The sequence below is a fragment of the Cydia fagiglandana genome, chromosome 7, assembly GCF_963556715.1.
Source record: "Cydia fagiglandana chromosome 7, ilCydFagi1.1, whole genome shotgun sequence".
Classification (NCBI taxonomy): domain Eukaryota; kingdom Metazoa; phylum Arthropoda; class Insecta; order Lepidoptera; family Tortricidae; genus Cydia; species Cydia fagiglandana.
Window position 1 is genome coordinate 1,901,116 of NC_085938.1, and position 17,316 is coordinate 1,918,431.

General features: G+C 39.3%; 1 protein-coding gene across 1 annotated transcript in view; it reads left to right on the plus strand.

The window, feature by feature from the left end:
* Positions 1-17,316, plus strand: part of LOC134665738 (cardioacceleratory peptide receptor-like) — a 164,946-nt gene that overhangs the window by 87,749 nt on the left and 59,881 nt on the right. The window contains exon 2 of the mRNA XM_063522712.1: positions 13,068-13,197. Coding sequence (XP_063378782.1) covers positions 13,072-13,197 — 126 coding nt within the window. The 5' untranslated portion in view covers positions 13,068-13,071. The remainder of the gene's footprint in view (positions 1-13,067; positions 13,198-17,316) is intronic.

Genomic DNA, 17,316 nt, shown 5'->3' on the forward strand with positions numbered 1-17,316 from the left:
TTGGGCTACGCCCGACACTTTTAGTGTGAGGGCGCCGAAGGCGCCCGGCTTTGGAACGCGTATAGCGAGCCTCGTACGTCGGGCTGCGCCCGACTCTTTAAGTATGAGGGCGCCTTCGGCGCCCGGCTTTGGAACGCGTACAGCGAGCCTCGTACGTCGGGCTGCGCCCGACTCTTTTAGTATGAGGGCGCCTTCGGCGCCCGGCTTTGCAACGCGTACGTCGGGCTACGCCTGACTCTTTTAGTGTGAGCGGCGCCCGGCTTTGGAACGCGTACAGCGAGCCTCGTACGTTGGGCTGCGCCCGACTCTTTTAGTATGAGGGCGCCTTCGGCGCCCGGCTTTGGAACGCGTACAGCGAGCCTCGTACGTCGGGCTGCGCCCGACTCTTTAAGTATGAGGGCGCCTTCGGCGCCCGGCTTTGGAACGCGTACAGCGAGCCTCGTACGTCGGGCTGTGCCCGACTCTTTTAGTATGAATGAGGGCGCCGCTTTGCCGCGTACAGCGAGCCTCGTACGTACAGCGTGCCTCGTACGTCTCTTGTAGGGAATGTAGGGCTGTTTCCTACATTTTGGCTGATCTGGACTTCTATACCTATTCACTTTATAAAATATTGCAGATCATTAAAAAACACCATGTATATAGTGGCCAAACAAATTTCTTTTGCAAAAACCTTATTGTATCGCCTTAATCGGGTAATACGCGGATAGAATTCAGAGCGCTTATAGATTCGTAGTTCGAATTACCTACCCGATAAATTAATGTTTTATCGGGTTCATGTAAGCAAAGCCGGGTGCAAAAGCTAACAATATGTATATATTTGAAATGTGCTAATTGAGCTCTTTCAAATGATATACAACACGCCATCATTACTTATTTTTATTTTTTTGGTTCGTCCCTTTATGACCTCTAGAGGGCGCCGTGTTCCTTTTTTTGTGACGTCATATAGCCTATAACCAGCGGACGCTTAAGACGATTCGAATGACATATCGTTTGTCAAATTATAATGCGTACTTTAGGAGTTCTGAGGGAACAAATGAACATACATACATACATACCCACATACATACCGGTCAAAATCATAACCCTCCTTTTGCGTTGCCGTAGTCGGGTAAAAATAAATACGATATGGATTAGATGTCAATGACATAGGCGTACCCACGGTGGGGCAAGGTGGGGCAGTTGCCCCACCCTGATATCTGACCATAAGCTAAGAATTTCTGTTTCAACCGTACCCTGTTACATCGTACCCAGCCTCCACTACTTCAGCCCCACCCCTTAAAAAATGCTGCAGCAATGGGAAACGGGCGATATCATAAGATTCAAAGGATTTTGTGGAGAAAATATTTTTATACCTATTATGTATTTACATTTACATCTATTTAGTTTCTAATAATAACTTTAATGTTAAATATTTAGGGTAAGCTTTAGAATGATAGCAACTTAAGTAGGTGCATAAAAGTGTATAAAATGAGCGCTGTCTCGCCAACAAACTGCATTCTACGTAGTTTGGCGAGTAACTTTAAAATTGATTATGTATATGTGCCTTTGATAAATAAATTAAAAAAAAAAAAAAAAAAAATATTTTGTACCTTTTCTATTATTCAACTGGTTGACTGATGTCTTACTGCAGGACATGGGTTGGGTTGTTTGCCCCTCGGGATACGTATAAATGTATAAATGTCACATAATAATACCATATCCAATGAGTGTTTAGTATTCATAAAAATTGCAAGAGGTCAGCAAGGCTAATATGGTCGCCTTTTTATCAACTTTCACCATGCCTGTCACGTTCTAACAAGTATAAAGGTGCGAAAGTGACGCATGACAAGTGTTATGGCTCCTCTACACGATGGGCTAGCGCCGGCCACTCCAAGGGACGCAGCCATGCGGTAGAATGAGATAGGAATATCACTTGCTCGCTCTAACGCATAAATGCGTCTCTTGGAGTAGCCAGCGTTGGCCCATCGTGTAGAGGAGCCATTAGAAATGCGACCATCAGATATTCATGCTGAAAGCTTTTTACGTATTCGAGGCTTAGAATGGAAATACCTTGCTGAGCCCACGAGTCCAAGATAAGTATGCAACGATTTTGATAGCACAGGGAAGTGCAATTGTTATTTGTACATACGTCATAATTTCATAGAAGTTTGACGTTTAAAATAACACTTGCACTGCGTGTGCTATCACAATCGTTGCAGACTTTTCTTGGTCTTACTCTACTTGCGTGGGATTCATTTTGTGATTTGAACAATGGTTAGATTTAAGATGTCACAGCGATACTATATATTAATCTGCAAGTATCAAAAGTATAATATTCCACAAAAATAGTCACTTTTAACACTGACAGATCAGTCTCGCAGTAGCGTTCTTTATCAAAACCCCGATGAAGTACTTTTGAAAATGTTGAACAATTATATCCAATTCACCCTGTGACCCGATAAGCCTAGGTCTACCCGATTAGTTAACAGGTCAAGTCATTTATAACTTTCAAAGCTTACACGTCTTGAATGACATCACATTAACGCTAATCTCTTTGACAAAGCATGTCGTTGAAGAAACCACATTGACTCATTGTAACGGTGTTGTATAAATAAATAATAGGCTTCTTTCAATAGTTCTTAAAAAATACACAATACAACTACACACAATACAGAATGGACCCAAAGTACACGTCAACAAAAAAAAATCGGAATATTTTTCATGCATATAATTAGTTATATAAAGACTTACCTATGTAGGTCTTCTACAAAATATCATTAAAATTTTATACTACAATTATGTAGGTAACTAAAACAAAGCGGCTCGTTCTTTCAAAATATTCATCTCTTAGCTTTGATTCACAAATGAAAACTTTTGTAAAAATTATCAACTACAAAATAATTTTAACGTATAAAACTACACAACGGGACTTAATCGCGTATATAAGTTTTAAGATTTACCTCCGACGTTTCGAGGACGGCGTTGTCCCCGTGGTTTCGGAGAAGACTGACGTAAGTTGACATCAACATCTTCTAGCCGCGCGAGTTTTTCGAACTACCCGCACTTGGTCTTGTTTGTCTTGGTCTTGTTTGTTTGTTTGTTTGTTTAGTGCGCAAAACGTTCAAACTGATAAACAAGACCAAGTGCGGGTAGTTCGAAAAACTCGCGCGGCTAGAAGATGTTGATGTCAACTTAAGCCAGTCTTCTCCGAGACCACGGGGACAACGCCGACCTCGAAACGTCGGAGGTAAATCTTAAAACTTAAATACGCGATTAAGTCCCGTTGTGTAGTTTCATAATGTTAAATAATCGTGAAAGTTTAAATCAGAATTTTAACGTATGTTTGATCCAAGCTACCTACCTATTACCTACTGCTAAATATAATTGTCTTTGTCTTCATAAAGTTAGCTCCAAAGTACATATGTATATGTGTACTACTTAGCGCCACTTGCACCATCCAACTAACCCGGGGTTAACCGGTTAAACCATTAACCCAGTGTCACATTGTACTGGTAACCATGGTAACTGCAGGTTTAACCCCGGGTGAATGGTGCGAGTGGCCCTTAAATTTAAACTTTTTCGCTTTGATATATAATGAAGATAGATTAGACTTATATTAATAAAGTACTTAATAGAAAATAGCAAATGCTCCGAGGGAGGCACAATTCAAGAAAATAATTAAATATAGACGCAGCCAGCCAAGCTAGCTTAGTGTTCAAGTTTCTGTAAAGGTCTGGACGCACGACCTAGAGTCCTAGACATTGATAAATGAGAAACTAGACACTTTAGCTTAGTTAGGTTAACTCATCGACGTTGCAACTAAAGTTTTTCTCATCGGAGGTTGTCTAGAGATCATTTTATAATATAATTCACAAAATATATTAATAAAAATAATGAAATTCTTTATTGTGCACTACTAAAGAAAAGTACATAACATGCAGACTTACCGCTATAAAGCGATTTCTTTCAGACAACCTTCAGATAGTGAATCAGATTATAATGTTATTTTTCTCAAACATGCAATGAAATATTGATGTTATGTTCCTTATAATAGGCTGCGAAGTATGACGTTTCAGGTGCGGCTAGGACAAAAGGTCGTTAATGGAATTTCATACACATCTTGCAGGCCTAGGCCGGCAAAGTCCTCTTTTTTAATTTTCATTTCACAGATATTTGTGACACAGCATCGTGGCATTCATCCATTAAAAAAAACTAGAGGCAGTTATTGCTTTATGGTTCGTAATGACACTCTGCCACTACGCCTATAAAAAAAAAACAAAAAACATGTTTGCTATAATTTGCAGTTTTATTTGTATAAAATCAATATAAACTTAATAAATAATACATTCTATAATTTTAAATTATAAATTTAACTACACAAATAAAAATCTTTAAAATATTTCATCTAAACGTTAGCGGTAAAAAGGTCTACTCAAACACGCGTAATGATTTTTAGAGCACCGTACAAAACTTTGTTCACGGTGCTCTTATGGGATCACTTCGGTCTTGCAAATCGGTTAAATGCGTTTTTCTCAAAGACCGTTTGATGTAGGTACCTGAAATTTGGAATAGTTATGGCAAGTACCATCACTAACACTGTGAATAAGTCGAAACTGCTTATTTCTGATTTTAGGGGGAAATTTAGGGGTTAAGAGGGGTAGGCTGAATTTTATTTTCAATTGTAAGAATCGTGTGAGGTACCATTAGAAAGCTTGCAAAAAATTGAGTCGATGGACTGATTTTGACTTCATTTTAGAATGCAATAGTTTCGATAAAAAATGCATTTAAAGTTGCAAGTTTTCATACAAAAATTTTCACCTCTGTCCTGGCGATTTTCGGGAAAACTATAGCTAACAGGCAGCTGACCAGTCAATATCCAACTAAAACGAGTATGGAGACGGCGGGAAAATTATCAGGTTAACTCTAACTTTATTAGTTTTTAAACTGCTGCCTGATCTTTGGTTGCTTAGGGCTAGCTAACTGATGCTTACACTGGTCATTCATATTAAGAATTAGTTTTAGTAAGAAAGATCCTTACTTAAAACTTTGACATTGAAATTTATGACTTATGTCTTTGATACAAAGTTTAATTCTACTTACTTACTTTTGTGAGATATTTCATTTTTTTTCTGAATAGTCTACTATAAGTATGAGAGAGTAAAAGATCTGCAAAATGCAACCATATATAAAGCAAATAAGTTTAAATTTCGAACGGGCTTTCCAACCAATGGACTATCGCAGTGTGCTCAGTAAGAATCATATTTATTATTGGAGTTTATCAGTTCAAATTTAAATTAAGAATTCCGTTCATCACTGTCGTTGTGTTTTTTTTAGTGTTCCGTACAAAACTTTGTTTACGGAACACTTATGGGATCACTTCGGTCTTGCAAATCAGTTAAATACGTTTTTCTCAGAGACCGTTTGACTTAGATACCTAAAATTTGGAACAGTTATAGCAATTACCACCACTCATATTGTAAATAACTCAAAACTGCTTATTTCTTATTAAAGGGAGAAATTTAGGGGGTTGAGAGGGGTAGGCTGAAACTTTTTTCATTTGTAAGAATCGTGTTGGGTACCATTAGAAAGCTTGCAAAAAATTGAGTCGATGGACTGATTTTGACTTCATTTTAGGCTGCAATAGTTTCGTCAAAAAATGCATTTAAAGTTGCAAGTTTTCATACAAAAATTTTCACCTCTGTCCTGGCGATTTTCGCGAAAACTATAGCTAACAGGCAGCTGACCAGTCAATACCCAACTTAAAGAAGCATGGAGACGGCGGGAAAATTATCAGCTTAACGTTATCTTTATTAGTTTTTCAACTGCAGCTTGACCTTTGGTTGCTTAGGGCTAGCTAACTGATGCTTACACTGGTCAATTCATATTAGGCGAGAAACATCCTTGGTTAAAACTTTGGCATTGAAATTTATGACTTATATCTTTGACACAAAGTTTAATTCTGCTTGCTTATTTTTGTGGGATATTTAATTTTATCTCAATAGCCTACTATAAGTATGAGAGAGATCTACAAAATACGACCTTATTATATTGCAAATAAGTTTCAATTTCGAACGGGCTTTCCAACCAATGGACTAGGCATTTCAAAAATCTGAAAAATTCAAATTAAGAATTCGGTTCTTGACTGTCGTTGTGTTTTTTTTTTCCACAATAGGACACATAGAGTTAGTAAGGCGTATAGAGATAATAAAGTCATTTAATATTTATGAACAGCTTTGGCCTCATGTGTAGATTTTATTGAGAGTATCTGATTTGTGTATTAATTGTATAATTATAATATCTATTAATTATATTCAGTACTTATGTATAGTTTTGAACGGATCGGTGAGCAACAAGATTCAGGGCTATAACCGCGAAAATAGAAGTTCGCAAATTGCGAGCATTTTTCTCTGTCACTCTAATTACGCCTTCATTGGAGTAAAAGAGAAAGATCCCCGCAAATTGCGAATTTCGGTTTTCGCGGTAGCCCCTCAGTCCTGTTACGAGAAAATAATTTTGGAAGACATTAATAGTACTTATATGACAGTTAAATATATCACAGTTTTTAGAAACAAAGGTAAAATTGACGAAATATTTAAAGTAAGCCGATCTTGTTTTTTAGCAGTTCTAAATAATATTAAAGTCTATATATATGGCATAGAACTACAAACAATATCAAATAAAAAATAATAATGAGTTCTAAATTCAAATTGAAGGAGTATACATTTAAGGTATTATAGGCCAAGCGCGCACCACGATATTAATTTTTGCGACACGATTTTAGAATCGCGCTGTAATATATCGCAGAAAATTCACTGCGCGCACTGCGATGAAAAAGTCGACGATTTGTTCATTCTCAACATGGATTTCGTACCAGTCGCTTGTCATGAAACGTGTCTTTAATATGCGATTGCTGTATGACTTTGAGCATTTATAACACAAAGGTGATCCCCGTCTATTTCCATAATTAAATGGTCAACATCTAGCGTCTCATTTTGAGACTCCATTGGAGATGCAGGTGCCGAGATGTTGGGGTTTGGAGAGCGAAATGCCGACTGAGGTCCGGCCGGGGTGCGATTTTATTATCATAGTGCGCGCGGGGCCATACAACTCCGCATGCTGCAATTCACTTTGCGACAATCGCGTCGCGAACAATCGCGGAAAAATGTGACAAATCACAATTTAAAAATCGCTGCGATTTTTTTGTCGCATATGCGCGCACTAACATATAAACACATACGTTGCATTTCTGCGACAAAATTATCGCAGGACAAAAAATCGTGGTGCGCGCTTGGCCTTACTCTAAATTATTATAATACATCTAGCATTCGCGAGATGCTCGACTTCGGTATTCAAACACAAAGCAATAGTACAAGAATCTAACTAAATGCAAAGGCCGAAGGAGCGATTCGAAGATCCGAAGCGTCTGACAGACGCGCGCCTCCCGTAACTTTTCCAAGTATTTTTAAGTACAAGTGTCTAAGTCGCAAGATCCAAAGGCTGAAGTCGCATTGGGCCGAAAGCCCGAAGCATCCAGGAGGTCAGTTCTAAACACAGGTAATTAATACAAGTGTCTAAATGCCAAGGCCGGAGGCCGAGCTCCGCGTAGGGCCGAAGGCCCGAAGCCTGCAAGATGTCAGTGGTTAAACACAGAACTGACAGCCTGGACGCTTCGGGCCTTCGGCCCTACGCGGAGCTCGGCCTTCGGCCTTCGCATTTAGATACTTATACTATTGTTCTGTGTTTAAGTACTAACATCCTGGACGCTTCGGGCCTTCGGCTCTACGCGGAGCTCGGCCTTCGGCTTTCGCATTTAGACACTTGTACTATTGTTCTGTGTTAAAGCACTGACATCCTGGACGCTTCGGGCCATCGGGCTACGCGGAGGTCGGCCTTCACATTTAGACACTTGTACTATTGCTCTGTGCTAAAGCGATGACATTTTGCTAAAGCTCGGCCTTCGGCCTTCGCACTTAGACACTTTGTACTATTGTTCTGTGTGTGTAGTTGAATACGGTATCCTAAAAACAGGCAAACAACCTCTGTAAAATGTAACGATGCGAGCTGTACGGCTACCATCAGTTTGGCATTGACATAAACGCTACCGTGGGCGTGAACGTAATTTACTTTCTATGCATCTCGCTCGTACTGACATATTAGTGCGAAAGAGATATACCTATAGGAAGTAAATTACGTTCACGATATCGTTTATGTCAATGCCAAACTGATGGTAGCCGTACGGAACACTAAATGCCTCGAGCTATCTCGGACTTGGCCAAATTATTTTCACATTAGAGCACATAGAGTTAGTAAAGCGAATAGAGATAATAAAGTCATTCAATATTTATTAACATATGGCGTCATCTACCTATAGATTTTACTGAGAGTATCTGATTCGTCGAAACAGTACCTATTCCTTTTCATTAAGTACCATAACATTTATGTATTAATTGTATAAAGTATGTATATTTTTGAACCGATCGGTGAGAGCAGCAACTAGATACTGTTCTGTGACGAAAAAAAAATTAAAATTCATAATTCACAGTTTTTGGAAACAAAGGTAAAGTTGACGAAATATAAAGTAAGTCGATCTTGATCAAACTTGTTTGAGTGACAAAAATGTCAGTTAAGATTTGGTACTCATGAATTCCAGTTCTACTAAAATATTTTTGCTTTTAAAAACTGATGTACAATAAGTCCAAAATTGTCCGGCAAGTTAGGTTTATATTCAAATTATACGCAATTCTTTGTAGCAACTCCGCCAAGTGGACGGAAACAGATACTGGACGGCAACCTGACGCAGTTACCCTAATTGTACTAAAACTTAGACATTTATTATTAGGTACTTATTTCTGTGACTAATATGAAACATGAGCAAATTGATTAATACTTTACGTTAATTATATTTTGAGTCAGAAACAAGCCTAACGTCAAAAACCGAGAAATGCCGAATCACAGACTTAATTGTAATATTATTCCTTTTTGAGTCGTGCCTGCCCAGTCTACAAGTTTAAAATACAACAATTGCGACCATATCAAAGATTATGAGGTTGTATGTATACCCAGTATTTTTGACGGATTTAGTTTTTCATGCTCGAAGTTGCCTGTCAACTCTGACGTATATTAAATTGTCAACTATTTTGGTGTTTGAAAAAATCAATAATTGGCAAAGTGCCGTGGCAGAAAAAGCCATTCTCAAAAAAAAAGAATCAATAATAATGAAAATGTTCAGACAAGTGGAAGAATATCATACTTCAATATGTTATGGATGCTAGTAAGATGTAAAAACAACAGTTTAGCGGAATGTCAGTTTACGAAATGGTTTGTACAAATTACAGAGAAATTCATAATAATTTGTTTCTACTAGAAATGTGCCTTCACCAAACGTTTTAGATAAACGGTATTAGGCCTATATTATATAAGAGCATTTTCACAAATCGTTGTTGGTGACGTATGTGGAATTCCACTTTGGGAAATATTTTAAATTATTTTATGGTATAGCTAATTAGATAGTTTATTGTTTGAGGTGCATAAAAATACTAAATTTATTGAGATATATTAACAATTCCAGTAAATAATCGCAATTAATCTCGTGTCAGGCTAGGTCAAGGTTCCATTACGTCACTGATTTTGCGATTGATAAAAAAAATGCAGGAAGGGTTAAAGTGTTTTAATTTTTATTCATCAAAATATAAACAAAAGAATCTTTAAAAAAAAATATAAACGTCTTCTAAATAAAACAAAACAACCCCGTTTTTATCAAAAAACTTTCCCTTACGCTACTTTTCAGTACTTTTTACTATATATTATTGTCTACAGCTTGACAAATGACTAATGAAATATTAATAAATCTCTGATACATAATAAAGTTAAATAACTTTTACAAATTAACATCTTAAAATCGTTAGAATATTGTATATAATATCTTAAGAAATACATCACAGCCATAGCAGGACATATTAGGCCAGTCGGCCCAGTGGCGTAAGCTGGAACACAAAATGGCGTTTAGGAACTATAAGGCAATGTTCATACTGCTTTGCATTTTCAAAAAATAAAGTAAACTACCAGAATTATTTTATTTGTGACCACCTCCACAGCTCCGATGTTATGATGGTGACTGTATGTACATCTTGTAATTTTACATTGTACAGTGGGTCTGACGAGGTTATAATACGCACACAATATATAAATTTATTACCTTTAGCAAATTAGCTTCGTTATGAAACGACCCTAAGAATTCCATTACGTCACTTTTTATTTCCATTCACGCTATGGTGGCGTAATGGAGGTAACGTATTAACGACAACGCAACATTAAAATGTAAATTGCAAATTATCTATTAGATCTTCAATTGAATGTGTTATTTATTCGGAATAACGAATAAATAACAAGTTCAACAAATTAAAAAGTTTTAAGTAGAGGATTATCTTACCTTATTAAAATCAGGCGTCGTATTGGAAGTTTTGTTTTTGACTGAATGCCACGCGACCACTCTAAACTCATAATGCGCATCAACTGCCGTAGTTTTCAACAAAATGGCGGCTGCTATTGCCTTGAAATGTTGCCTTAATTCAAAATCAGATCGTATTTGTTTAAAAAAATGTTGCCAAGCCTTTAAAACTGCGGTGGCGTAGTATGGAAATTCCGCTGTACGCTATTCTGCAGGACAGGACAAAATACGTTGTTTTTAATTAAATTTGTACTGTACTACTCGAGTTTAAGGTTTAGAATTGAGGATTAGTTTATTGTTGATCAGAAAAATAGCCGTTACTTTGAAATAGTCTTGGAATAATATTTTTTTTCTTACTCTGATCTTTGCCTGGGTAGTATGGGACACGTCAAAATTGGACTACTTTTTTAAGGTTTTTCGGTTTTATTTAAAATTTTGCAATGCTAAATGCGTCATTTTAGGACCAATAAAAAGCCTAATGAGTTGTTTAATTGAAAAGTATAACATTTTATCATACGTCTGGGTAATATTCAAGAAAATAGCTAAGGAAGTCATGGGACACGACTTTTTCGTATGAACAACGATTTGTGAAAACGCCCATAAACGTTCTTGATTTCGGTTGGCCGAAATGGGACTTACGATTTTTCCTCTTTTCACCTCCAAGATGAGGTTGATTGTTAGTGTTAGAAAGCTGTAATTTGGTATGGATATAAAATCAACCCGACAGGGTGGTAAATAAAATCTTTAATCTCTAAAAAATATATCTAAGGTAGAAGCTTTGTAACTTCTACATTACCTATACTAGCCCAGAGGACTTTAATAAAAGTCCAACCTCCAAGGTCCCAGAGCTCCCAGACATTACCTTCTTATTTCCTAGTAAATAAAATGTACTTATGGGATAAATTAGTATTAGTATCCAAACTTAAAACCACCTAGGGATGTGTCGTACGGTGCTCTGAACACCGTAGTCTTGACTTCGTGCTTAGCCAATTATTTTAAATTGTTATGGAGGTAAAGTTGAAAAATATTCATTCTGTTTTATTGGATTTATGGTGCGTTGTTGATTTTTTGACTTTAATATGAGTTCCGACGAAATAATGAAATTAATATTAATTGTAATCGTATGTGTTGGAATTGGCAGCGTAAGCAGAATTGATTTTAAATAACTTGCTGCCTCTGCCGCTAAGTCAAAGACGAAGTATGTATATGGTTGCTTATGGCAATTTTATTCTTTGAGAAACTAAGAAAAATGGCTTACAGTTTATTAGAAACAGTTTTGTGGCATATTTTAAATGAATGTAACTACAAATTCGTCAACACTGTGGAAATTATACTTATTTACTCCATGCATAAAGCAACGATGTATGTGAAACATGATATCAACATGAAAGACTATGTAAACATTTGTGACGAAAACGACAGTCAGACGGATACAAGGCGAAAAAATCAAAGATACATGAAAAAACGGGTAGTAAAAATACACGACTCGTGTAAAACATACGCGTGATAATGATATAGGTACGTGTTGGTTATATTTTGGGTGTAGTTTACTTTTAGTTTTTTCTATAAATAAAACTTGGGTTTCGTGGATTTTTTATTTTATTTATTTCATTGCATGTTTGAGAAAAGCACTATACATACCTCGGCGGGAAATGGGGTTGCCCGCGCTCAGACCTATCCGGCCTCGCTTCGCTCGGCCGTCTATATGTCTTCGGCCGGCAACCCCTTTTGTCCCGGCCTCTGTAGTAATGTACTATATTTATTTTAAACTTTATTGCACAAGAACAAGTAAAAAGTACAAAAGTTAATTGCCTTGAGGCATTCTCTACCAGACAACCACTGGGCCAAACCAAATACTTACACCTAAAACCTAATAATACTTAGGCCAATATACAAACTAATAATATTTATATTATATTTAATGCCTTACACGAAGACAAAGAAAGCTAGTTTTGCTATTTCCGAACGCTGATATGATTAATTATCCTCCTCGTAGGTTAGAGAATGAAATTACCCGAAAAAAAACCGAAATGGCGGCGCCATTAAATTACTCAGATAGAATTAAATTACTGTACACTGTCCCAAAGGCCGACTTCAAGCTTAATTCTAAGCAATGGAGGTGACGATGACATTCGGGCCATCAACTATCAACATCCTAGTATTTTACAGAAATAAAACATGATTCTTCTTCCTCTACATTTCTGCCTTCAATTTTTAGGGTTCCGTACCCAAAGGGTAAAACGGGACCCTATTACTAAGACTTCGCTGTCCGTCCGTCTGTCCGTCTGTCCGTCTGTCTGTCACCAGGCTGTATCTCACGAACCGTGGTAGCTAGACAGTTGAAATTTTCACAGATGATTTATTTCTGTTGCCGCTATAACAACAAATACTAAAAACAGAATAAAATAAAGATTTAAGTGGGGCTCCCATACAGCAAACGTGATTTTTGACCAAAGTTAAGCAACGTCGGGCGTGGTCAGTACTTGGATGGGTGACCGTTTTCTTTTTGCATTTTTTTCCGTTTTTTTTTGCTTTATGGTACGGAACTCTTCGTGCGCGAGGCCGACTCGCACTTGCCCGGTTTTTGTTTTCTTGAGGTATGCCTATAACGAGTTTTCTAATTATCTATCTTCTTTTGCAGGACCATGGATCCAGAACAAGTTATGGAGGAGATGGACTCCTCAACTCCCGGGGTCCTGATGTTTTCGAGCGACAACAGAACATTGAATACTACCAACGCTACTGACATCAACTACTATTACTTCTATGAGGTGAGGAGCTATAATGACATAATCAACTTTTTCACGTATCGTAAAATCAGGTAACATTAGTCCACAACATACTATGGTCCAAGTTCCAGTTGCAGTAAAATATGTGCCTATACAACAGACAACGAAAAAAGTGCTCGAGTGGAGACCACGGACTAGCAAGCGCAGCGTAGGACGTCCACCCACAAGATGGTTAGACGACCTTGTTAAAGTCGCCGGAAGACGCTGGACGCGGGTCGCTTCCAACCGGCACGTATGGAGGTCCAAGGAGGAGGCCTATGTTCAGCAGTGGACGTCTTATGGCTGAGATGATGATGATGATGATGACAACAGACAAAACAAGCAGACCCCAGGCTCCCATGAGTCGTGACAAAAGGCCGGGATAACGCGAGGAAGATGATGAATCTAAAGGGTCAATGACTATCAGTCCGCCGGATGTTAACGCAAATTTGATTTTAAAAGCAAAATTTGACAGCTTCGAACAACTGAAATACTGATATCGTCCGGCGAACTCCTATCTGTGGTGTGGTAATCTGTGGGCCCCTTATTATAAAAAAAACATTAGTACTTAGGTACAAGTACATGTACAACGAAAAATAGAATGTATCAAAAATCGCTAGAGAATGTACCATCGAAATAATATTTTTAGCTCTGAACGAGGTCCAGGTTGTGATATAGTTTTGAAACTCTAATCTAACTTTGCGATATGATATCTCGAAATGCTCAAACCTAGTCAACGCCGAACTGAATCGTCCTAGTTTGCGACTTCAAAACTAGTACACACATCAGCAATCAAGTAGATACTTACCTATACACGGTGACTAGAAAGTAGAAAATAAAAAATAAGTTTAAAAACTAAAACCTGACTACTGCAAATCGCGCTCTAAAAAGTATGAAACAAGATAGAATTCTTATCTAAAAATTATCGAACAGGGAATATTATAAATGTTACCATTTTTTCAATAAAAAAATACAACGTAATATAATTTACTATTTTTTTATATATGTATTTACAGAGGTTCAGAGGATAGCCGTGGTCGTATGCCACTTTTATTTTTTATTTAAGCAATTTTGGGGTCATGATTTCGTTACTAACTATTTGAAGTCACTTGATATTACTTTTGCGAGGGCGTTCGCAGTACAGAAATGCATACAGAGAGCCGCATATATCGGGCTACGCCCGACTCCTTTGGTATGAGGGCGCCGAAGGCTCCAGTCTTTGGAACGCGTGCGTCGGGCTAAGCCCGACTCTTTTAGTATGAGGGTTCGGCGCCCTGCCTTGGAACGAGTACAGCGAGCCTAGTATGTCGAGTTACGCCCGACTCTTTTAGTATGAGGGCGCCGAAGGCGCCCGGCTTCGGAACGCGTACAGCGAGCCTCGTACGTCGGGCTGCGCCCGACTCTTTTAGTATGAGGGCGCCTTCGGCGCCCGGCTTTGGAACGCGTACAGCGAGCCACGTACGTCGGGCTGCGCCCGACTCTTTAAGTATGAGGGCGCCTTCGGCGCCCGACTTTGGAACGCGTACAGCGAGCCTCGTACGTCGGGCTGCGCCCGACTCTTTTAGTATGATGGCGCCTTCGGCGCCCAGCTTTGGAACGCGTACGTCGGGCTGCGCCCGACTCTTTTAGTGTGAGGGCGCCGAAGGCGCCCGGCTTTGGAACGCGTACAGCGAACCTCGTACGTCGGGCTGCACCCGACTCTTTTAGTATGAGGGCGCCTTCGGCGCCCGGCTTTGGAACGCGTACAGCGAGCCTCGTATGTACAGCGTGCCTCGTACGTCTCTTGTAGGGAATGTAGGGCTGTTTCCTACATTTTGGCTGATCTGGACTTCTATACCTATTCACTTTATAAAATATTGCAGATCATTAAAAAACACCATGTTTATAGTGGCCAAACAAATTTATACCTTCTTGTATCGCCTTAATCGGGTAATACGCGGATAGAATTCAGAGCGCTTATAGATAGATTCGTAGTTCAAATTACCTACCCGATAAATTAATGTTTTATCGGGTTCATGTAAGCAAAGCCGGGTGCAAAAGCTAACAATATGTATATATTTGAAATGTGCTAATTGAGCTCTTTCAAATGATATACAACACGCCATCATTACTTATTTTTATTTTTTTGGTTCGTCCCTTTATGACCTCTAGAGGGCGCCGTGTTCCTTTTTTTGTGACGTCATATAGCCTATAACCAGCGGACGCTTAAGACGATTCGAATGACATATCGTTTGTCAAATTATAATGCGTACTTTAGGAGTTCTGAGGGAACAAATGAACATACATACATACCCACATACATACATACCGGTCAAAATCATAACCCTCCTTTTGCGTTGCCGTAGTCGGGTAATAACTACATTCCCGTTGCCCGGGAGGTTTTGGGATTATACTGAGAAACTTTTACTATAAGACCAACCCCGAAACCGCGAAAATACAGTTATTTTTTACCCGACTACGGCAACGCAAAAGGAGGGTTATGATTGCCACCATGTATATGTATAACTTTCAGGTTAATGGTAAGTAGAAATTTCACGCTCGATAAGTAGCGATTCGCTTCGTGGGTTCTGCTAATTTTGATGGACGTGTCAGCTAACGATTTTCATTTCAATTTAATTAAACTGGTTACCAAGAAACGCTTTGACGAAACGAAACGAAGAAACGCTTTCTCGGGGGAGCCTCACCCCTAGAGAACGCGTCCCCGGGTGGCGGATAGGGGGTGCCCTGCGGATGTTCTTTTCAGAACATAAGCGGGGCTGGAGGGAAATAAAATACCTCCCGCGGACCAAACAGGCCGGAGAAGGAAACTCCGTCAACAATACTTCCCCCTAGTCTAGGCTGCTTAGACATCTTCGGAGTTAAGGCTGGACTGGGTGCTGTGCGTTGGGCTGGAGCGCACAGAAATGCGGCGGCGGATGAGCTTCACGGAGCCAACGGCGGCGTTATGGCCCTCCAGGAGGGCCACAGTCTTGGCGTCAGGTGGCAACCGGCCGGAAAACACATAGCCAAACAAAAAACCTCTCCAAATACCATGAAAGTACACCAAGAATTAAATGCTATAAAGGTTAGGGCGTCCCCCGTAAGCGACGGTCAGAGGCTATCAAATGCGAATGGAAATGCTAAGGCGTACCCTGTAAGCGACGACAGACACTGCGCAAATAAACTGCGCATAGCTACATGGAATATTGGTTCCCTGACCGGACGTAGCCAAGAACTGGCGGAAACCTTACAAAGAAGAAATATCAATGTTTGCTGCATCCAAGAACTAAAGTGGAAAGGCTGTAAATCCCGTGACATTGGTAGGGGTTACCAACTTATATACAACGGAACGACAACCAAGAGAAAGGGAATCGGCATTGTCCTGGACAGTACACTTAAGCAGAGATTGATTAACGTAAACAGAATCAGCGACAGGTTGATGTGCATCAAACTAGCCCTGGATAATGGCCCTGCTTGGAACATCATTTCTGTATATGCCCCACAGATGGGCTGTAATACAAGCGAGAAGGAGGAGTTTTGGGATGACCTGGATGATCTCCTGCAATCTCTGCCCAAGGGGGAGGGACGATTGGTGGCTGGCGATCTAAATGGCCATGTGGGCCATAAGGCACCACCAAATTCAAATATTCACGGCAATTATGGCTACGGGACCGTAAATAGCCAAGGCACCACCATAATGGAGTTGGCGACCCAGTTCGATCTTCCCATAGTAAACACGTATTTCAAGAAAAGGGAAGAACATTTGATCACGTACAAGAGTGGAGGAAAGCATTCCCAAATAGACTACTTCCTCTGCGATAGATCTTTTTTGAAATACGTAAAGGACTGTAAGGTTATCCCTGGCGAACCTCTTACAACGCAGCACAGAATTTTGGTGGCCTGCCTCACTCTGCCGAAATGGTTCGCTAAGCAAAAAGTGCAAAAAAGCCAGCCACGAATAAAATGGCAAGAACTGTCTAATCCCGTAGGCGATATAGTCAACAGTAAGATAATAGAATATCTAAAGAACGATATAAGCGAGGCTCCTAACAACGCTAGCACAATTTGGCAAAATTTTCACAATTTCTGCACCGTTACTGCTAAAACCCATCTGGGAATATCGAAAGGCTTACTAAAAACAGA